Source organism: Antedon mediterranea, chromosome 1 (assembly GCF_964355755.1).
Source record: "Antedon mediterranea chromosome 1, ecAntMedi1.1, whole genome shotgun sequence".
Classification (NCBI taxonomy): Eukaryota; Metazoa; Echinodermata; class Crinoidea; order Comatulida; family Antedonidae; genus Antedon; species Antedon mediterranea.
In genome coordinates this window covers 34,862,972-34,887,108 of record NC_092670.1, presented here as the reverse complement: position 1 = coordinate 34,887,108, position 24,137 = coordinate 34,862,972, and the positions used below count along the sequence as shown (strand labels likewise).

Sequence of the window (24,137 nt, the reverse complement as noted above, 5' to 3'; positions counted from 1 at the left end):
GAGTTCAATGAACGTGTTTGTTTGATTGGCAGCAGTGCTTTAGTATAGGCAAGCGCGTTGTAAAATCGTTTGATGTCACCGTCGATGCATATCCTTCTATTCTTTAATCCATGGTGCACCCAAGCGTATAGCAACAAGAAGTGATTACACAAGTGCGGTACGATTCTAGGCCTATCTCCGCTGTTGAAGAATAGCGGCGTTTTGTGTGGATTGTCGAAATAATCGGCCTTTAGTTTATGGTGTTTTTAATATAATTTATTACTAAAGAATTACGTGTTAAAATTATAGTTTCTATTAATACTATATTAGGCCTAATTATTAGTCTCTAAACCCATGTCTATTCTAGTAGTAGCTGTGTGGATGTGTGTGACGTGTGTGTGTGTTAGGTATGACCAAAGATAGTTACACTATCTTTGGTAATAGTTACACTATCTTTGGTATGACACAATCCGAGTAATAAGTCAGCAAAATTAAACAATAAACATTACACAAAAATACATTTTTTATTCTCGTGGGTCAAATCTTCCCATCTCATGTGTTCATATACGCGCATTTTTAAAGTTCCTTTGAGTACATTGCATATTGTTTGATAATTGATAGCAGAATTAAAAAAATACAGTACACAAATTATACACATTCTTTATTCTTGTGGGTCTAAGCTTTCTTTGGGCTATGTCCAAGAACGCTTCAATGTATTTTGCCAGTTTTCAAATCACATTTCTGTTTTTAAATGGACAATAAAGTATATATGACTATATGACTATGACTATAACAACAACTGCGATACGATTCTTTCTACAATAATAGGCCTAGGATTCTAGGTCAATTCACGTGATTGCCTTCGCGCACTCTTCTTCACACACACCACTATGCAAAATGTGTCGAGGCTAATCGACAGCTAGGCAAAACATTAAAATAAGTAGTAATTGGACATAGCCTAAAGACACAAGTCACACACACCGTACCCACACAGCTACTACTAGAATATACAGGGGTTTAGAGACTAGTAATTAGGCCTAATAGTATCAATAAAAACTATAATTTTAACACGTAATTCTTTAGTAATAAACTATATTAAAAACACCATAAACTAAAGGCTGATTATTTCGACAATCCACACAAAACTCCGCTATTCTATTATGAAATCGCACGCGGAACCACAGCGGAGATAGGCCTAGAATCGTACCGCACTTGTGTAATCACTTCTTGTTGCTATACGCTTTGGGTGCACACGGAACAAGAAAATTTAACTGATGAATTATTCATGTTTATTTTGTGACGTTTCATGATGGGGTCCCCAACTTATGTACGAAAAAAAAAATCGCGAGCGGGCATACAGTAGAAACAGGGAGTTGTTTTTTGTAATAAGTTAGTTACTTGTCCTCTTGTCTCTGTCATCATGTAAAACTTAAATTAGGTCATTTTCTTTATGAGTCAACTCACGGGTTTGTGGTTACAATTTGGAAACCACTATTTTAATTGTCACCAGAGGCACGCCGACAAGTTTTGAACTTTATGTACTTTAAGATGTGTCGATATCCGATTAGTGTTTTAATCATCCGATAGTATTACGTGATACAGTGTTGTTCGTCACATGTTACCCTTATGTGTTTTATTGTTAACGTAACTTCTTCCTATGGTACTATACGCTGATAATAACGTAATAATAATTGAATTCAAAAAGGTCAAATTTTTGCCTATAAAATCCTCTGTATAACATCAGGACTTTTTTTAAAATCAATTTTTATGCGCTAATATTGTCGTACTTTTCGACAAAATCACCCAAAATTAAAGATTAACATTTTTATGCACGTACTTTGCATTATCAAAATATTTACTTTTTTTAATTCAATTATTATGCTATTATATGGCTATATAAGCGCATATATTGTTTTGTATCATCTTATAGAGCCGTAGTAACCAGTTCTGTCAAAAAATAAAAAGGTTCGAAAATTTGCCATTCTTACTGCCCTGTCATGAAAGAACGACTCAACTGACACATTTTTTCCAAAAAATGTAGCACAATTGACATGCGCAGAACCCATTATTCGCTTCTGCGCATGTTTATTATACTATAGTAACCATTTATGTCAAAACTGGTTACCATAGCACAACTGATATGCGCAGAACCCATTATTCGTTTATGTCAACAAAAAAAAGCGAAATTTTCGAAAAATTGCCGATTTTCGACCCTTTTATTTTTTGACATAAATAGCATAAAAAACATGCGTAGAGTCGAATAATGGGTTCTGCGCATGTCAATTGTGCTATAGTAACCAGTTTTATCGAAAAATAAAAAGGTCTCAAAATTGGGACTTTTGACATAAATGGTTACTATTGCATCTTTATTTTTTTGGAAAAAATCTCGTTTTTTTTTTTCGGAAAATGCCCGAAATATCGACTTGTTAAATTCAATTATTATTATTATTATTATTAGTAACCAGTTTTGTCGAAAAATAAAAGGGTCAAAAATTTGCCATTTTTGGAAAAACCCCTGTACTATAGCACAGGTTTTTTTTCCCGAAAAATGGCCGAAATATTGACTTTTTAAAATTCAATTATTATGCGATAATATGGCTATATAAGCGCATATATATTTTGTATCATCTTTATAGAGCCATAGTAACCAGTTTTGTCGAAAAATAAAAGGGTCAAAAATTTGCCATTTTTGGAAAAACCCCTGTACTATAGCACAGGTTTTTTTTCCCGAAAAATGGCCGAAATATTGACTTTTTAAAATTCAATTATTATGCGATAATATGGCTATATAAGCGCATATATATTTTGTATCATCTTTATAGAGCCATAGTAACCAGTTTTGTCGAAAAATAAAAGGGTCGAAAATTTGCCATTTTTGGAAAAAATCTCTGTACTATAGTACAGGTTTTATTTCGGAAAATGCCCGAAATATCGACTTTTTAAAATTCAACTATTATGCGGTAATATGGCTATATACGCGCATATATTGTTTTGTATCATCTTATATGGCCATAGTAACCAGTTTTGTCTAATAGTATTGATTATTATTGATAACTAAATATAATAATAACTATAAAATAAAACAAGAAAGTTCAGGTTGTCAGATTTTCCATGCGTCCGCCGTCAAACCATAGTTAAAGTTACGTAATCACGCTTTATTAAAAACATTAGTTTGTGCGCATGTGCTGATGAAAAGGCGCGCAGAGGGTTGCACGTGGTTACTTGGTTACGTACGTATGTTTACTGTCCTTTCACACTTTTTTACTTTTCGCGTTTTGTTTGATAAACAAGCTTTATTATTGTATCTCACTGATAAAAAACTATGCTCTGTTGTAAAGAAGACTCGACCAACGTCGTACACGTGGTAAGTTAAAAGCAGCTTATTTTGTTCCAGATCATATACAGCAGTACTACAATTTTAAGTTCGATAATTAACGGTAATTTGTCGAAAAAAAGTTTGTTTCTAGCCTCGATCCAGAGCGGCGGGTGGTGGTGGTGCCAGGCCAGGGGGGAGAGAGAGACGTACCCTCAACAAAAGGCCATCATCGGCTCGTTGCGCGATCGACTTGCTGCGCAACAAACTTTTTTTTAGGAACAATAAAATAATAATATCAATAATAATTGCTAATTATTAGTTTTAACTATTATATTTTACCAAAAAGAGATTAGATAGCTAGCCCTTTACAGTAACAATTGTTGTCTCAACGCGGGGGAGTGGGGAACGTCGAATCCTCACAGAGCAGCTGCTTCACGCTTAGTTTTGTTACGTGAAATCCTGTCCATATATATTGCTCATCTGGGTTTGGCCTGAAGTCTGAAGCCTGCTCGTAGAAACCTGCTGGTTAACCTAGGGCCTAGTAGTAGAAGTAAGAATAATTTCAAGGGTAAAGCTACACGAATTATAAATTTAATGTGAATTTTGCAATACCATTTTTTGTGCGTTGCTAGGCCTATGTATGTGAGCTGATTTATACAACAAATATATGTCTAAAATAGACCTAGCCTAGGCTAGGCCTAACTAGAACTGTTTTACCATTTTTTATATTTTAAAATTGTATTGTCAATAAATATATTCGCCTATATATTGGCCAGATGTTACAAGATCAAGACTAAACAACACAACGGGTAAAATTTCTCCATTTTTTATTTTTTTATTTTGCACCTTGCTTTGGAGTTCATATTCATCATATTGTTCATATTGTTTTGTTAACGTTATATCTAGTAATGTGAAAGCTTTATCTTCATTTTAATTTAATGTGAATGTTTATAAAATGATATTATGCTCATGTTATAATGTTGTAATTTACATTGAATAATAATAATAATATCCACTATAGTTTAGTAATAAAGTATTATTTTTTTTTCTATTGTTTTTGCAATAAACTAAACCTCGTTTTGTGTTTTGTTGTGTATTTATAATTATATTATATTATATTTGTGTAAATAATGTCCTTTAAATTTTCTCATTAATAACTAGCAATAAAACATATTTATAATTACTTCTATGGAGTTTTGTTCTGACTAACACTACTAACATTATTTGTGAATGTTGTGTTTTTTTTATTTTTATGTTTACATAATCAAACTTAATAACAGTTTGTATAATATTGAATTTAATTTTAAAGATGTATTGTCCCTTTGACTAATTCCAAAAAAATAAAAAATAACAGATTTCGAAAAAAGGGGGGTCATTTTGAAGTATCATAATAATTATTAACTATCACCAAAAATTTGTCGAAAAAAAAATCATTTAACTGAAATACAGACGTTTTTTTGTTAAAAAAATAACTTTGACTTCCAGTCAAAGTTTTCAATCAAAACATATCCCATAATGAAACGCGCTTGTTTGGCTACTCTGTATGCATAGTCATAAAACTTCTTCATGATCTGTGTGAAAATACCTTCTTAACCGTGACAAGTTGTAAACAATCCTAATTTAGCATATGCATAATGCGTACTCATGGTTTGAAATCTTTGTTTACTTTCGCTCGTGACGATTTTCCAGATGAAATGTAATCAAATTAATTTACCTGTTAATTACGTAAACTTGTTGTTTTGGCTTAAATTTTCGACTTAAAGTGAATAACTTTAATATTACTTTGATATGGCCACTTTAAATTTAGAATATTTTGACCTTCATTTTTTTGTGTTTCAAGGGACAATACATCTTTAAGTATTTATTTAAACTAATGATTTGGATCAATTCTTTCAATAAATTGTTAATACTTTATAAGTTATAAATCAAAAGCTTTTAGATTAATTTTAATATTGAAAATTAAAGAAGTATTAATTGATTATTATTATTTTACTAGTATTGTAATTGGAATTAAAATAATAATAAATAAATATTAATGAATAAATGTACTAAATGAGTGAAACTTAAAATTGATAACAAACAACACTTGAAATAAACAAAAAAAATCACATAATAATAATAATATTGATTATTATTCATAAATAAATAATATAATAATTCAATCATCTAGGAGATTTAGAGATTGACTTACTGAATGTTATAGTTTATTATAGATTAATAATTGATTGACCAATTAATAGTTGTTTGAAGTTTTATGTGGTAGTTGATTGACAGATGACATAATTTATTTTATTACATTACATCATTCATGGATTTTTTTAATTTTGATTAAACTTGATTTAAATGATCAGTTACAAATTCGTTTTATAGGTCATACCAGTTGCCGCTGCATCTGCCACCAACGCTGTATCTAACATCAACGCTACCGCTGCAGCTACATCTGCCTCTAACGCAGCAGCTGCATCTGCCACCAACTATGCTGCTGCTGTAGCTATTGATCATGGTTACGACCAAGAGTTGACTTTGGCAACTGCAGGTGAAGCTGAAGAAATGCTTAAAACTTTCTACGATGGATTTGCTCAAAGGGTATGACGACTACTAATTAGGTCTAATAACTGCCTGTCTTGTTTTAACATTTACCATGCCTGGTAGTAAAAGTATTACCAATAACTATATATGTTCTTTACATTATAGTCTAATGCTCTCACAAGTATTGACACAAGGAGTACGCTGAATAATGCACAGCTAATGAAAGGAGCTGATAACAAGGAGGATAAAAAGAAGAAGAAGCAGGAAAAGGAGGAAAAGAAAAGAAAGAACAAAATGGAGAAGGATGAAAAGAAAGAGGAGGAGAAGAGGGAAAAGAAAGAGAAAAAGAAAGAGGAGAAAAGACAGAAGGACATGGTAATTACTATTAATAATTCTCTGGCTAATTAATTTACTCGATATTAATTTATACAAATGGAAATGACAATTTTGTTTTACTTACAGCCTGAAGCAGCAAACAATATCATTAATGTGACACCACTCCAAAGATTTGATGATGAGGAGGAAGACAAGGAGGATGAGAAGGCAAAGAAGGGAAAGAACAAAAAAGAGGAGAAGAAAGAAAAGAAGAAGAATGAAAAAGAAAGAAAGAAAGAACAGAAGGAAAAGAAAGATGAGGAGAAAAACGAAAAGAAAGAAAAAAAGAAAGAGGAGAAGAAAGAAAAGAAACAAAAAAAGAAAGAGGGGAAAAAACAGAAGGACATGGTAATTACTAATAATAATACTCTGGCGTATTTATTTATTCTACATTTATTAACTTAATTAAAGATGAAAATTTTGTTTTACTTAAAGCCTGAAGCAGCAAACAATATAATTCATGTGACACCACTCCAAAGATGTGATGATGATGAGGAGGAGGAGGAGGAGGAGGAAGACAAGGAGGATGAGAAGGCAAAGAAGGGAAAGAACAAAAAAAAAAAGGAGAAGAAAGGAAAGAAGAAGAAAGAAAAAGAAAGGAAGAAAGAACAGAAGGAAAAGAAAGATGAGGACAAGAATAGAAAGAAAAAAATAAAGAAGGAGAAGAAAAATGAGGGAAAGGGTACAACAAACACACAACATTCATCTCAAATCAATTATCGTTTTCTAGTGAATACGCAATATTAATGAAAATGAATATTCAATTATCTATGCTATTCAGATTCAGACCAAGAGTCGGATGAACGACCGGACGATGGACTAGCTATCTGCGCATGTGGTGTTTGGGCTGAGTTTGATGAAGAGAAGAAGATTGAAATTCCTAAAGCTAGTTTCTTCGATGTCCTAAAAAGAAAACTTGGATTTAAAAAGAACAATATAAAAAAATATAAAGTAAGACTTTCGCAAGACTTTTTTTAAGCTACTGATATAGAACCTATATGGGTGTAAAATGATGAATCAATGGTAACGAGAATAATATAGCTTACTTACCATTTTGTATTATTAATATTACTTATTATATTTAGGCTGACTTTGATGATATTTGTACTGAAGATATTATTTATCAGACCCGCCATGTAGTCTTACAACCTCCTACAACACCTGTGAACCAAAGAGAAACGGTGGGCAACTTCATTTTAGGGGTGGATCTAGCCATCCCTGGAATGGTCTGCTAAGTCTTAGTTAAGGTGAGACATATTGAAATTGTCCGATTTAATCGGTCAGTAGTATATTGATGTTATCTTATTTTGAAAGTTAGTTTAAAATGTGTTGAATCGTTGAACCATCAATTTTAAAAAGGTGTATTTATTTCTCTTTCCAGGAATGGTTTTGTGTGGCTTAATGGCGGTTTGTTTTTTTTGTGGGAGATAAGTGTGTTTATTTTCGGTAGGTAAATTTTGAAACTCTTCAATGACTCCTTTTTTCAACTTCTGACATATTTGTTGACTTTTTGTGCGGTTTGCAACATGGGTTATGTTATTTTTTTGGGGTATGACTGCTGGGTTTGGTGGTGCTTTTATTAACTTACTTTTGCTGAAATAGGGATGTGAAACATTGCAAATTATATGAAGGAAATTACATCTAATTGGAGAGAGTAAAAAGGGTGTATTTAATATCATAACATGCCATAAAAGGCATAATGCAGAATTAGGCATATTTGCAATGGTTTTTAAGGTCTTAATGCAGACATCATGCAGTGTATATCATTTGTTAGTTAACAACATCTAATTAGAGAGAGTTAAAAAAGAGGCGTTTTTCATAAAAACAAGTCATAAATGGAATAATGGAGAATTAGGCACATGCGCAATGGTGCAGACATATTAAACATCAGAGAATATCATTTTGTTTAACATCATCTAATATTTTGGCATACTGAAATAAAACGTTTTTACCTGGTGAACAAAAAGATTATACAACATTTATAAAGACAATGCTTGTTTAACATCTTAATGCAGACATATTAAACATCAGCGAATATCATTTTCTTTAACATCATCTATACATTTTGGCATACTGAAATAAAACGTTTTTACCTGGTGAACAAAAAGATTATATAGCATTACAAAGGAAATGGGTATTTAACATATTAATGCAGACATATTAAACATCAGTGAATATTATTTTGTTTAACATCATCTATACATTTTGGCATACTGAAATAAAACGTTTTTACCTGGTGAACAAAAAGATTATATAGCATTACAAAGGAAATGGGCATTTAACATCTTAATGCAGACATATTAAACATCAGTGAATATTATTTTGTTTAACATCATCTATACATTTTGGCATACTGAAATAAAATGTTTTTACCTGGTGAACAAAAAGATTATATAGCATTACAAAGGAAATGGGCATTTAACATCTTAATGCAGACATATTAAACATCAGTGAATATTATTTTGTTTAACATCATCTATACATTTTGGCACACTGAAATAAAATGTTTTTACCTGGTGATGTCGTCATTGAATATATGTTTGATCGAAACAAATGCAACGGTAATACATGTAGTATACTATGATTGTAAATATCTATAAAAAAAAATGAAAAAAAAATGCTAAGAGAATGGGAATGTGTTAGATTAGATTATATGTATACAAAGAAGAAATCAGTACTAGTAGAAATTATATAAAAATAGGATACTATAAAACAACAAATAATGATAATTTGTTACGAAATGAATACAACTGATTGTTCTAATCAAAAGAAAAAACAAACATAGTTAATTGAATATTAGATGTTAAGTAGGATGGATTTATTGAAAATAACATGTATTAATAGAAATGTATTATATATTATATGAAACGAGAGTATATACAAAAATTGTAATACATTTATGAAAGATTGAATGATGAATATAGGTGGTGGCTACCACAAAAGATAAAAAAAAAAAAAAAAAAAACATCAATAGAATGAGAAAAAACAAACAAATACGCCTACAACAAATATCAAATCACTATTGTTTTTCTGCTTAATATAATATAACATCAAAGTATATGTCTTTATAAACAGAAACTATCCTTTGCTCTCTCACCGAATACTGTGCTTTATTTCACACCCCTACTAAGAAATTGTTTGTCGATAACTCGCCATTAAGCCCAATGGCTTGCTCCATTCATTTAATGTGATTTATGTGAATTTCCAAGCTTCTTGTCTCGGATATTGTCGGAGGGAGATGAATCGATAATTTGTTGAGCTAAAATGAAACCTGCCGTTATATTCATACGAGTTCAACCCACTTTACTTGCCGCCTTATTTATATATTTAAAGCCACATGTCATTGAATAAATTATTATATATTGTATGTTGAAAGTGTCCGGATTTCATTAGTGTTTTGTACTACAGCCTACTATACTAAGCTTTTGTTTGACATAGGACAGACCATAGATTGACAGACAGACCAACCGAAATCATTTCTAGTGGAATAGACGGCGAAAATAATGCTTCATACCGACTTTTAATTCAATTAGATTATTTGACTGTCCTTTATGAAATTCATCAACTTAAATATGATAATACAATTGATTTTTTGTATATGAAATCTTTACACTTAAACCTTTTGAAGCTATAAGAAACAACGGGGAAGGTCTAAATATAAACAACAACGAGGAGGAGGGGTTGCTCTTATACATAATAACTATCGAATAACAGAGGACTTAAAGTTAACTTGTAGACCTACCTCATATGAATCAATATCGTGGAAATAGTACCGTATCGCATAGGTCTTATTGAATGTAATTAGTTTGTAGGTTAGATTATTATTATCAAAAAGAATAAATGAACTTTCGCTATCGCCCTAATTCATACGTGGTTATATTATACTTCGGAAAAGTAGCAGACGAAACAGCAGTTTTCCAAGCAAGAGTATATTTTTTAAAAACCTAATAAGCATCCTTGGAGTATGGTGATGTCTGTTGAACATAATTATTCTGAATATTGAGGAAGCGGCCAGACAAATCACGGACACATTTACCAGAATAAAAACAATAGCGATGAGGTTATCTAGGGTTTCACTGAGTGTGTTGGGTAAACGCACTATAATGTTTATCTTCATCTTAGGCCTATCCCAAATCGTCTGAAGAACACGCAACATGAACTTAGATTCATCGCATTCTATCGGCACTGCAGCACTGCGGATGAAAGTATTCTAGCGAAACTGCCTCAGTGCGGGTGAAGGGGATCGTATTCAATCGGAAGTGTGTCGCAATGCGCGTGAAATTAGGCCGCGCCTATCGTATTCTATCGGCAGTGCCGCTCAGTACGAGTGAAAGCATCGTATTCTATCCGCACTGCCGCTCAGTGCGTGTGAAAGTAACGTATTCGGCAGTGCCGCAATGCGTGTGAAACTAACGTAATACTCATCGGCAGTTCCGCAATGCCTATGAACATATAGTCAATAGCTATTGACTATGGTGTGAAAGTAACTTATTTTATCGGAACTGCCGCAGTACGAGTGAAAGTAACGTATTCTACCGGAAGGGCCGCAATGCGTGTGAAAGTAACGTATTCTATCGGCACTGCCGCAGTGCGTTGAAAATATCGTATTCTATCCGAATTGCCGCAATGCACGTACTCAGTTTGTTTGGGTACGGTGGTATACTTCCCTGTGTATGTAAATGGCCTACGTCCAGTAAGAAAAGAAAACAGAAATTGTAATCCTGGTAAATACATTTAATAATCCGTTTTTGGTCTGCTCTTGTCTGTTCTCCCTGTATGTTATCGTAATCACAGCGTGATTAAGTGCTAATTGACTCGTGTGTAATAAAAGTCACTTGATGTTATTTTAGGCAAATAAATAAAATCATGGCGGAAAATTAAATTGGTTCTTGTGGTACCGATGTTAATAGTCTTTCATTATTTCAGAAGAACCCATGAGACTTTTGCGATTCATTGAACATACAACTGACATTCCAACGTTTTACTTTCTTTTTAATTCATCGTGAGAATATTTGCAAACAAGTCAAGTGTCATTTGTTTGCAATAACGCGACTATTATTTGATACAAATTACAATCACAATGTATAAAGTGCTTGCGCGGCACTTATAAAAGCCCTTTGGGACACCCTATATCCAGAGGACAATAAATAGGGCCGTAGGCCCTGTTCAGACCCATGGCGTTAGACCGTTTTAGCGTACAACGTTACTATCAAGGTCACGTTACAAACGGCAGAGAAAAAAACGAGGTGTTCAGACCCATAGCGTACGATTATCGTTACAACGGAAGTACGTCATCCAGGTTGTTTCTAGTTGCATATTCATGTACTCTTACCCACGTGTTTTCATCATTATTTCCACTGTATATAGGCCTAGATCTCAGCCCTAAATTATGACAAAATTTGCCGTAAATAAAACATACCTCAGCATTTATTTAAGAAAAATATAGTAAAGCCAAATTTCTGTTTCTATTGTTTTTATTTTGTGGTAAAAAACATTTTCCCCAGGCTCTTGTGTTACGAAAATAAAGCAGTAAAGTAATGATGAAGAAAAAAATGATTGTGATTACTAGTCTATCCAGTCCAGTCAAAGATATATATTCTTTGGTCCAGTCGGTTGAAAATAACCCTTAACTTGCTAATAAAAGGACACAGCTCCCCCTTGTTTGTTTACTGATTTTGTTAGGAGTTAGGGGGTTTTCAGCATTAAACTTGTCCAGTCTAGTCTGCCTTGTATGAATGAGTGACTTGATATCCCACGCTAGTTTTTAGCTTGAATGAAATGCGTGAATGGCTCTAGGCCTAGCTAGGCCTAAAAGCGGATGGGATCGTAGTCACTATGTTTAAATACAAGGTGCATGTATTTATGTCATTTGTTAGAAAATATAATGGTAATCAGTTGATAATAGTTTGTAGCCTTTGTAACAGTTGTATTTGTAGTGTAGTTAGGCCTTATTTATTCTGGCCTTTTTGTTATTGAAATCCATCTCACACATTGACGATACAAGATGTCAGCCTAGGTCAAACCTTGTATCGCGTCATAACAGGAAACGTTCTGATTGGATACAACGTTGACTTACAGTAGCGTCGTACGCTAAAACGGTACTATCAACCGTTTTCCACTACAACGCTACAACCGTTGTACGACGCGTTGTACGCTAATCCCCAACTGTTCAGACACACATTCTTTTAGCGTCGTACGCTAAAACGGTCTAACGCCATGGGTCTGAACAGGGCCTAAGACTTTAAGAGGAAATAAGAATCTTTAAATACTTTGCCTCTACTTCAGTATTAACCAAGGTATTACAGTAATAGTGTAGAAAGTGGCTGTTGGGCACAACGGGTAGACAATAATATGGATACAAATGAGATAATATTAATGAAGCAAAAACAATTCGACATATTCACACATAACTTCAGTTGTATGACACTATGTAGGCCTATTAATAATCAAACATGTTTTACAATATGTACCCTATATCTATTTGTAATTTTAACCAAAAAAAGTGGCACAAAACCGACAGAATATCAATAAACACTCCTAGCTTCCGTTAATTAACGTAAGTCACCACTCCCGGAGGTCTCAAACAGGGTTCAAATAATGGTGTCTTTTTATATAGGTAGGGCCTAGTTACAATATGAAATAGTATACCGCCTTGCGGTATGCAAAAAAAAAATGATTTAAAAACCAGGTATTATTTTAATTAATAAAAACATTCTCTATCATTCAGTTATTTGGTGCGTAGGTATCTAAATTACTCATGTTTAGTTCCCACTGGAGACGCAACACAACGACGTAACGATTTGACCAAAAACCAAACACAAGCGATGGATTTATTCGACTGTCGCTTGTTATTGGCCCGGTTATTGGTCAACTCGTTTCTACGTCTACGTCCTTTACTTGCATTGCGTCCCAGTTGGAGCCAAGCTTTATTCTCGACTTGATGTTGTGTAGGCCTACGGTGGTGTGTCTATACTGTCTTGTTTTTGTTACCTTGTTTTAAATGTATTTCGATTTTAAAGGCTAAATAAAGAATGAATGAATGAATGAATGCATGAATTGCAATGTAGGCCTAATATTTGGAACAATCGAGATCGAGAAATGATTTAGGAATCAGAATATGATTCATTATGTGCGCCCTCTTTGTAGAATCAGTTTCAGATATTTTTCTTTATACGTACGACCCACACGTTGTAATGTGTACCGGTAGCTTCAATAAATATTATCAGTATTATACCCCCATGGGCTTATCCTGGTACAGAGGCCTACACCCGGGTCTCAGTCTATTTACACTTGGTGCTACGAAAACAGAGACCCCCACTACAACTTGTCAGTTTGGGGTTTTGAGATTTGAAAAAATAGACTCCCTATAAACTAAAACGCAATATTGAGAATTTATTTGTGGTATTATCCAGAATAATGTCTAATGCTAACACACCTTTAACAATGTGCCTTTTACTTGTTGTTTGATTGTCAATGATCCGTACTATCCTGCTAAGAAGATGCCCGGCCCTGTAAAATGAAGCGGCCGCGTACGGTTGCACCGCCAGGGGGCTTTTAATTCCTCCTTGTTGTGGTAAAACAGACAACTAACCTAATATAAATAAGAAAGTTAATTACTATACACAGTTTGTTATTCGGTGGTTTTTCTCGTTTATTTTACAACATGTCATAGCCAGTAATGTATTATTTCCGCTTGTGAACATTTACCGTATTGAGTTTTCAGTGAAATACAAACATTGTTTATGGATAGGAACACTTTCACAATTTTACAAATGTACGTCTGTATTATTCAATAATACTGTTGATGTGTAGCCTAACGCTCTGTCTAAACTATAAAATTCGAAAAAGTGTGATGTGCTCAAATATGTTAGTGATATAACCAAATATGGTAGTGATATGACATCATCATGTCCATATATGGGTGGGCACATTACATATTTTTTTAACATAAAGTTTGAAAGTGTACAGCGGTTATGAATTATAGGCTTTATATTTAAGTTACTTATGAAAACTCACAGAAATAAATAATGTATATATAAATACCAAAGGCCCTAGGCCTATACATTTTTAAAATAATTGAATTAATAAATAATCATATTTAATAATAAACATTAAAAAAACATGCGTTAGGTAATTACACTTCTACAGTATTTACAACATTTACTATCGAAAAACAAATTTGTTTGTTGTATTTTATTTATTCATTTTTTTTAGAAAAGCGTTATTTATTACTGTTTAGCTTCAATTTGATTGAACTTTTATTAAATATTTTACACTTTTAACAAGCAGCGCGTATACTCAAAGTGAATAAAAAAAAGGTGCACTTAGGCCTACACACTAATTCAAACACCAGGAAACTTAGTTTTTCAGAATGTATTATAAACATTAAGTAATAATAGTTTAAATATTAATAATTTAAATTCGGAATAACTGTAATTAACTATGTATTAAACTGCTAACCGGGCGTAACGGCCTAGAGAGCTCATTGGCTAAACGCAGCAGTGCCCAGAGGAAAACACAGGTAATAAAATATATCGAAAAACTTAAAACTTAGGGTTCCTAAACCAGGGGCCTCAGGTCTCTACTTTACGCCACTGGCTACAGTGAGTAGGCTAGTCCTGAAACTCAGTCAAGAAATCCTCTCAATATCCTTCCCTAACCTAACGGCATCGCGTATACTTGTCTCACATGTCTTAAATTCTATTCTAAATGCGTACATTGACTTCAATGTGTCCTTCCTATCCTATCGGCAGAATAGTCTTAATTTCTGTTTTTAAAGATGCATTGAGTTAATTCAATCATTTGGTAATTTCTTTAAATAATCCAAAATAAAAAAAGCATTATTGTTTCACGTCCTTCTCTCATTGTGACATTTTTTACTATTTGTTGTGCTATTAGTATTTATGTTACCAACCAATAATTTCCCATAAAAATTACATTGTTGCGGACGTCATCTATTCCTATATGGAATTAACAGCTAGAATTTTAAATTATACTAGTCCAGTATCTTCCTCAGTTTCCTGTTAAGCTTAAGGACAACAATAATACATATAATTCTCTCATAGTAGCTAATTAGCTAATGAAGACCTTCATAATGGCATGAAACCAACCTAATAAGTTTTGGATATAAAAAGGCCTACAGACAAGGAACAAACAACTTATTCTTCAGGACCTTATAAGATGAAACTAGATCCTGGAATAATAATTCAAACCCCAGTGGCCAATGGAAATACTTATTATTGAGTTAAGTGAAATACTTATATTTAAGGAAAATATCTCACTTAAGTGTGATTGGTGAATACGGACATTAACTTAGCTTTAAAAAGACAAAATTCGAAACTTGAACATACATACGCTTGAGTAGGCATTATAAACACATCTTTCCTGGTACCGTATAGCCTATAACTATATTATTACAACATTCAATTTGATCTGTAGTCTATTTTTTTCAACGAATCGTGTCAAATTTATTGTTGTTATAGTTCCTAGCCTATACACACATTGTGGTTAACCGATTCGGTTCATTTGTGTGTTATTCAATTTACTAAACCACATTATGGATGTAATTAAGCAGAACTAACAACAATGAAAGTAATGCATTTTAATTGTTCAGGGCTTTGGTTTCTAAACAAATTTAAACAACATTGTAAACATTTTAGTTTACACATGGTTAAACCAAGGCAATCTAACAACACTTAGGTTAAACACACTGTAAAATTATATTTACTTAAGCATGAAAAGCCTATTATTTAGGAACTACTGTATAGTGACTTTCCGTCGAAATAGAATAGCGTCATATAATTAAGTTGACGCGTTATCAAAAATAATTCCTATTCCATAACGCAGTAACAATGAGTATATTAGTTCATATTGAATTTAACTTAATTTCGTCAGATCTATAGTTTGTTATGTTTCTTCACACAAATTAATTGGTTGCGTCGCTCAAATAGGATTAAGTTAATATCCGTTTAAAATCATAAGGTCAAGATCTCGTAATTATTCTTTGTTTGCTACAGGACAATCAAACTAAAAATCGATTCTCCGTTCGACCAGAGTTATCTATTATTAATAATAAAGTCAGTTTTTAAAATTCTAGGCCTTAAACGGAGCTATCGGGGCAGGAATGGCTGACTGTACCGGCTGGGCTTGGGTCAATGTCTTTCACTTTATTTTCGTCCTTCTTATTCGTAGTAATTGAACTCATGTGGCTGGATGATAATGAGTCTTTTTCGCAACATCCTCGGAAGAGAGATCGTATGCCGGACTTAAATCCGGGCATTTTTCGCCAGTATATGAACGGATTAATAGCCGAGTTCATAAGACCGACACATGAAAAAATGAAAAATGTTACTGATGTGTAGTAACAAGGTTGACCAGATTGTCGCATCTGCAACGATATCCTAAATGCTTCTACCGCCCATGGCACTGTCACGATGATAGCGACTCCCAGGATCAGCGTAAACGCCTTGGCAACGGCACGTGTCTCGCGGAACTGTCGGCTTGACTTGATGTCCCGCAGTCGTTTCTCGTGGCGGCGTATCTTGTATAAGATGATAGCGTATAAAATCATAATAAATACCAGAACTGTCATAGTTAGTGACGGCAAAACGTTAAACAATATCAAAGTCACGTTGTCGACATCATTAGAAAACGGCAATGTTGTAGAAAGCGGCACGATCCAAAAACATACACACGTGATTACGATTCCTCTAGGCGATACAATTTGTTGGTAGGTGGTTGGTGCCGCTACAATTATTATGAAACGATCCACGGCTATTCCAAGAATAGTCAGCCAAGAAATAGCAACAAGAGAAATATTCAGAGCATCTGATGCCGCTTCACCTAAAATAGTTCTTGTGCAAATCGCGAGTCCAGTAACTAAATCACAGATGGATAGGTTACATATGAACATGTTGCGAGTCCGTCGAAGTTTTCCTATTTTTACAAACGCTAATAGAACCAATGTATTACCAGCAATAGCAACAGCACATATCGTTAACATCACGGACGAGAAAATAATCATTCCAATGGTGCTCTGACCTATCACGGTCGTGAAAATGTCAGGATATTTACACGAAGTATCATTACTCGAGATATTTTCCATTTTCTCCATGTTCAGTAAGAAATATAGATATGTAGAACTGATACACCGTAATCCCACCTCAAATGAACGTCTAATATGTAATAAGTATACTAAATCTGTTACGATGGGCTGTAACTTTAGTACCTAAAATCTCAAGAAGAATAGACCAATGAAAACGTCGGAAATCACTGCGCGTGGGTACCGACCAATCACGGAGCTTCCTCGATTAGACATCGTCTGAATGGTTGTGTGCTTGTATTATAGTAGTAGCACATCATCTACTTGATTATAATTCGCATTTACAAGACAAAGCCATTTAGCAAGTGGTACACGAAATAAAGAAAACACTAAAGATACCACAAAACAACTACTCAAACATAGCAAGGGTTAGCGAAAAACAGAACAAGTCAGACAATTACTAGATCAAATAATCCATTGACGTTTGAAAACAATAGTGCGGTCGATGACAGGAAATCGACGAATACGAACGACTTGGGGTGAATGATCAACGTGTCGTTGTTCGCGCTACTTATGTCGCTGTCCCCGTATCAAGTGCAATAACCACAATATTAATGCTAAACGTATCGTAATACAGGCCTAAATTAATAATACTAATTCAAAGACAATAATGATGATGTTGGTGATAACAATTATGATTTGTTTTGTATAGTGTATCTTTATTACAACTCTTTACTTGTTTATATTTATTTTACTTATATCTATTTTGTATGTTATTTATTGTATTTTTATGTGAGCGATTGTGCCTGTAATGACTTTTCGCAAGGACCAAATAAATCTGAATCAGAATCTAATATGGATGACGATGAAGATAAAGTGACGAAGATGATGACGTGATGATGATGACGTGATTATGATGATGATGATAATGATAATGATGATGACAATGAAGAGACAATGATGACGACATTAAGACGATAATGATAATTGCGATAGACAAAACATCTTATTAGCGTGATAATTAATAAATTCGAACAATGTTTTTTTTTATAGCGTGTTCTGTTTCTGGGTTGACGTTTGTGTTTACTGTAACAATTCCAGGAAATACGAACTATTTTCAATCATTAAAAAAGGATAAATAGATTGATTTTGACAACGGCTTATCAATAACAAATCAATGCCGACTTCATTTCATTTTTCAGTGTATTCATCACGTGCTAATTAGACATTAGGTGTTTTTAAGGACACACATTTAAAGTTCTGTCCACACTATCAAACTTTTGTCAAACAATATGATATGGTATGATATGGTAGTGATATGGACATTACGATGTCATATCACTACCATATTTGGGAATATCACTACCATATTTGGACACATCACACTTTTTTTGTAAAACTAGTTTGATAGTGTAGAGAGAGCTTTAGATATTAGTTGTTTTCAAGGACACACATTAAAGCTCTGTCCACACTATCAAACTTTTGTCAAACAAAATGTGATGTGGCCATATGGACATGAAGATGTCATATCACTCTACCATATTTTGGAATATCACTACCATATGGGCATATCCCATTTATTGTCAAACTAGTTTGATAGTGTGGACAGAGCTATAATAATTGTTTTCAATTAAAGGACACACATTTAGAGCCAATTCATAACAAAATGAAAAAAAAATCAGAGAAGTAGATTATGACTGAACTAGATAGAATCTTGTTAATGATTATACTTTATAGCAATATTAATGTTTTTTGTGGTTAGTGCTGGCTGACAAATCTCTTTAATCTGCCGTCAGCGTCCATCAGTGTTTTCATTTCGTTAATAGTGACACATTAATTCGATGGATAATGCAAATTGTAATAGTGAAGGATAAGTGTTTATTAATTATGCTATTATAATATTTTATTATGTATATAGGCTATATACTATTTTTATATCCTATCATTTCACCATTGCAATCCGTTCTCTATAGATGTTGTTCGATATACACAATACGATAATATAACAATACTGATACGTACGCACACAATAGCTATTGTGATAGACAATTATTTTCGTGGTGGGAGATGGTGGTGGTGGTGGTGGTGGTGGTGAAGATGATGGTGGTGACCAGTTGGTGGTGGTTATGGTGATGTTACTGTAGTAGAGATGATGTTGATGATGGTGGTGGTGGTGGTCGTCAGTTGGTGATGGTTATGGTGATGTCACTGATCATGGTTGTGGTGTTGATTATGGTGATGTTACTGTAATAGTGATGATGATGGTGGTGGTGGTGGTCAGTTTGTAATAGTTATTACTGTAATTGTGATCATGGTTCATGGTGGTGGTGGTGGTCAGTTGGCGGTGGTTATGGTGATCTGTAGTAGTGATGATGGTGGTGGTCAGTTGGCGGTGGTTATGGTGATGTTACTGTAGTAGTGATGATGGTGGTGGTCAGTTGGCGGTGGTTATGGTGATGTTATTGTAGTAGTGATGATGGTGGTGGTCAGTTGGCGGTGGTTATGGTGATGTTACTGTAGTAGTGATGATGGTGGTGGTCAGTTGGCGGTGGTTATGGTGATGTTACTGTAGTAGTGATGATGGTGGTGGTCAGTTGGCGGTGGTTATGGTGATGTTACTGTAGTAGTGATGATGGTGGTGGTCAGTTGGCGGTGGTTATGGCGATGTTACTGTAGTAGTGATGATGGTGGTGGTCAGTTGGCGGTGGTTATGGTGATGTAACTGTAGTAGTGATCATGGTAGTGGTCAGTTGGTGGTCACTATGGTGATGAAGGTGGTGTTTTTTTATAGTAGTAATGATGACGGTCACTGGTTGTGGTGCATGGTGATAGTAGTAGTGATGGTGATTGCGGTGATAGTAATGATGAAGATGGTTATGGTGCTATTCAATAGTGGTACTGGTGGTGATGGTAGTAGTGATGATGATGGGTGTGGTGGTCATGATGATGGTGGTCGTCAGGTGGTGATGATGAATGATGATGGATTATTAAACTGGGCGGACCTGTTATTTAGCAGGAACCTATTTTACCAAAATTAAATTGTTTCGAACTAATAATGCATTTATCATAAGTGAATAACTTAGATTACATACAAAATATCTAGTTTCTGTTTATTCAAACCATAAATAGTCTCGATAAGATTGAAAAAACACTAATTCGATACTTTGGAATGTTAAAAATAGCTGCAGCATTTATTCCAAGAAATACAATTAGTAAGCGATGCAAGGGACCTTGTTTGATTCCAAAAATATGTCTTTGTTGAAATTGTTTTATTGACAATTCTAAGAAGACATTTATTTATCAGAACCATTGTATAAGTATGTATTATCCTTTTTTCATAATAGTCAATATCATTATTATTACCATTATTAGTATAACCATGATTCATTATAATTATCAAAATGCATATCCATTATAAATGTATTTAATGATTTAATAGGTAAAATAATACTGTTCAGCATTTTCATCAATAGGCAAAATGCATATTATTATGTACTATTTTGTGACAAAGAAAAGCAAGGTAATGTAACAGCGACGTGACAGCGGATGTTGCAAAAAAAATAAATGTCCTCATTAGTATCATCATCTAAACTATGATATAATATATATATATATATATAATTTACAGTATGATTTATATATATTGTTTATTATGTGATATCGACATTAATATGAATTTCCATATCATTTATTCCAGCATGTCATCGCAATGTAGTGCTTGAAACACACATATTATACTGTATCACGGTATTTTCCTATGATTTACTGGACGATAAATAAAAATGTAGATACATAATCACAATCATTATGAACTAGATTTATCATGAACCTATTCACGAATGACATTCTAGACAATAATAATAATTTATTATCAGTTATTCATACCGTATAATGATATTATATTTTATGACAACTCGTGTAATTATTAATGATATATGTTAAAGAGGCCTATCGAGGAAGAGGGGTCACAGTGAGAACAATGGGAGAATGGTGGGAGGGAAATCCATCTCTGGTCACTTCTCATGGTGACTGAGAGCTCCTACTATTTGTTTTTATCTTTATTTAGTGAGTGCGTCCCAAATATATGCATTCATAATATTTTATATAGGTTAGTACAACAGTATACAAACACCTTAAATTTAAACAATCTTCATTATTCTCTATGTTTATTCAAAATAACATTTTCTTTTCCTTTTCAATATTCATGTTTTTTTAATTTAGCCATTTCTTTACGTTCTTTTTTCCTTTAGTGAACCCCGCCGCAGTAATTCATCATCCTATATGCATAAGATTTAATATACAATAGGCCTACATGATACAAGGCACATTTCTAAAACACTCAAAAGTTATGAGCTGTATTAAGGTCAATTTACACAGACGAGCGGTAACGGTAATAACAAATATACAATATAATGTTATCATTAACCATTTTACACAAAGCGCTGACGATTCGATAGATAGGCCTACAGATTATACATGGGACAAGCTACGCGGTTTCCGCTTACCGTTACCGGTACCGTTCGTCTCTGTAAATTCGCCTTTACTTATAATTTCCCGACTTCCTAAAATAAGGAATAACCGAGGACACACGAAGCCGGCTTGTAGAAGGAAGAGAAAAATAAGTCAAGCCTAAGTTTTGTGGTTATAGGACTGTACTAATTCAGACCGGTACTTTTGTTTTTATAAAAGAAAATTGGAAGTGGAAATCAACGTTTAAAAGGAAAATAAAACCACACAGGAAAAAAGAATTTCTGGATGTTGTAACATTGTAAGAAAATCGTGTTATATTGGAATAAAAGCGAATAGGCCTAAAGGCAAAAAAAAAAATAAATAAATAAAAGTAGAATTCATGAAAAACTTTGGGGGTGGCAATCGATCGGCATTGTATCCGTTAGATGAAAAATTAGGATAAAATCAATTTTATAAGAATAATCTACGATTTGAAAAAATTCAAATTGGTAGGCCTACAATTATTAAAGAAAGTGAACATAAATAATTGTGTACAAAGTGTAAAGATGGTGACGTTCAATAAATAAACAAAGAATCAATACTTCCGCTGAAAAAGAAATAAAACAATCAACAACAAAATTAACACAGCTCCTAAATGTAAAACAGATTGGATCACCATGCTAGGTTAATACACTGTACTAGTTTAATATAATTGCAGAAGGATGAATTCAATTCGACGATATAATGCACATTTTAAGCCTTTATACCACGCATACAAAAGGAATAGAGGTAGATTAAAGAGCTTTAATTGCTTTCCAAAAAGGTAAGTATCACTAAAGGTAAGCACTACTAAAGGTAAGCACGCTCCCATCCCCTAAAGATTCAACCGCGCGGCGGTATATATTTTAGTTACCCGCAACATTAATAACATACAGTTTGCATCACTGACAAAATGAATACAGGAACATGCTCATGCTGTGTTACAAATATAGTCGATTAGTGTTACTTCGAATTGGAAACGTATTGCTATAAACAGCTAATTACCTTTATGTGTAGTGTTACATGGATGAATGTTCATTTTATACACTTTTTAGCACATCGTTTATTTTTCATATTTTTTTTTAAATGCCTCTCTATTTACAACATTTGTGTACAAAAGAATAGAGATTTTACTGTGTCATTTGAACATCCCCCACTATATATTTTCAACAAGATCGTTTAACACAAATAAAATCCAAACAATTATGAAATATATATGGGAAACTATAGATCGATAATTATTGGAATGTATGATCAACATTATCAGTCGACATTTTTCCCCGTACTTGGCCTTTAACAATGACGCATCTTGTCAACATAAGTAAAAAAACTTTAAAGCCCGAATTTATGTGTGTTGTATACTCGTTATATTAGTGTTAATGAATAGTGTTAATGCGGGCTTTCCATGAGCATGTTGCCGTCTCCATTTTGATATAGTCCTAGTCCAAATATTACCTATAGTTCCTGGCTGACGACCATTTCTATCGTATTCACGGCCTCTTTCATTTTATATAATTTAATCAGCATTTTATACATTATGATTTATTATAATTTGTTTTCATTTAATCATTTGAAAATCAAAACATTTATAATGTATTAATTTTAAAATAAAAGAAATAAGCTTATTTGATTTAGTTAATCTCATGTTTAAATATTGCGTAAAATATTTTGAGGATGAAACGTAAAACCGCCAAAAATACAAGATCTTAGAGGGTCCTGAAATACTGCATGGCGGCCTGGTAGGTTCGCTCATTAAAAAGTAGAAACATTTAAGACATAAGTTGAAAGCTGTTGACACGTTTCTTCATGGTAAAACCACTGTACCAGTATCCTTTCTTGATTAACGACCCATTAAAAATAAATCGAATTAAAATCGACTGTCAAAAATTCCGTAATTAATTACAAATGGAAATAACTGTTAGTTCTGTACAGGGAATATAAGAAGGCCACTATAATTTTTCAGAGCCTGACTTACCTAAGAGGGATTTCATTGTTGTCGATAACAAGGACTGGACACACACTTCAATAATCGACACAATAATACTCGACAAATAACATATGTTTAAATAATTTGTTAATTATGTTGCACCACAAATCAGTATTAGGATTTAAAGTTGTAAATCTAAGCAGACGAATCAAAGGGTCGGTGTTTGAAATCGGCGGGACTCGATTCCCTTCGGATTAATAAAACAAAGTTAATAATTCACAGGGCGAACTGACTTCTAAAGGTTAAGAATAGCTCGCAGCACCAGCCCCGGCAATCTGCGAGCGCGGACGTGTCGCAGACGACAGCTTTGTTAATTCGATTCTTAATGACTTTAGAACGAATTGTAAAGTTGAACTTCGTTATTAAGCGATAAAAAATAATTGAGGACACAGGAGTGGTGCCATTGGTTCCAGTTGGTCATT

The 24,137-nt window shown here is 33.5% G+C and overlaps 2 protein-coding genes across 3 annotated transcripts; one reads left to right on the top strand and one right to left on the bottom strand.

The window, feature by feature from the left end:
* Positions 1 to 3,217: 3,217 nt before the first annotated feature.
* Positions 3,218 to 8,861, top strand: LOC140049514 (uncharacterized). 2 transcript variants are annotated; one of them, XM_072094419.1, is made up of 9 exons: positions 3,245 to 3,343; positions 4,072 to 4,104; positions 5,666 to 5,881; positions 5,990 to 6,199; positions 6,287 to 6,547; positions 6,635 to 6,881; positions 6,981 to 7,150; positions 7,285 to 7,446; positions 7,581 to 8,861. In XM_072094419.1, the coding sequence occupies exons 3-8, from the start codon at positions 5,846 to 5,848 to the stop codon at positions 7,432 to 7,434; spliced, it is 1,074 nt and encodes a 357-aa protein (XP_071950520.1). In that variant the 5' UTR covers positions 3,245 to 3,343; positions 4,072 to 4,104; positions 5,666 to 5,845; the 3' UTR covers positions 7,435 to 7,446; positions 7,581 to 8,861. The 2 variants fall into 2 exon arrangements, with proteins under 2 accessions (XP_071950515.1, XP_071950520.1); XM_072094414.1 differs by lacking the exon at positions 4,072 to 4,104 and having other exon boundaries at positions 3,218 to 3,343.
* Positions 8,862 to 13,586: 4,725 nt separating this feature from the next.
* LOC140049505 (adrenocorticotropic hormone receptor-like) lies at positions 13,587 to 17,468 on the bottom strand. The gene has a single exon (XM_072094405.1). The coding sequence runs from the start codon at positions 17,310 to 17,312 to the stop codon at positions 16,299 to 16,301; it is 1,014 nt and encodes a 337-aa protein (XP_071950506.1). The 5' UTR covers positions 17,313 to 17,468; the 3' UTR covers positions 13,587 to 16,298.
* Positions 17,469 to 24,137: the final 6,669 nt, after the last annotated feature.

Excerpts from the sequence above, each read along its gene's own strand:
- LOC140049514 (XM_072094414.1), top strand. The coding sequence starts at position 3,302 with ATGCTCTGTTGTAAAGAAGACTCGACCAACGTCGTACACGTG. Across the intron at positions 6,200-6,286 it reads AGAAAAGACAGAAGGACATG|CCTGAAGCAGCAAACAATAT; the intron begins GTAATTACTATT and ends TTTTACTTACAG. Across the intron at positions 6,882-6,980 it reads GAAGAAAAATGAGGGAAAGG|ATTCAGACCAAGAGTCGGAT; the intron begins GTACAACAAACA and ends TATGCTATTCAG.
- LOC140049505 (XM_072094405.1), bottom strand. The coding sequence starts at position 17,312 with ATGGAGAAAATGGAAAATATCTCGAGTAATGATACTTCGTGTAAATAT.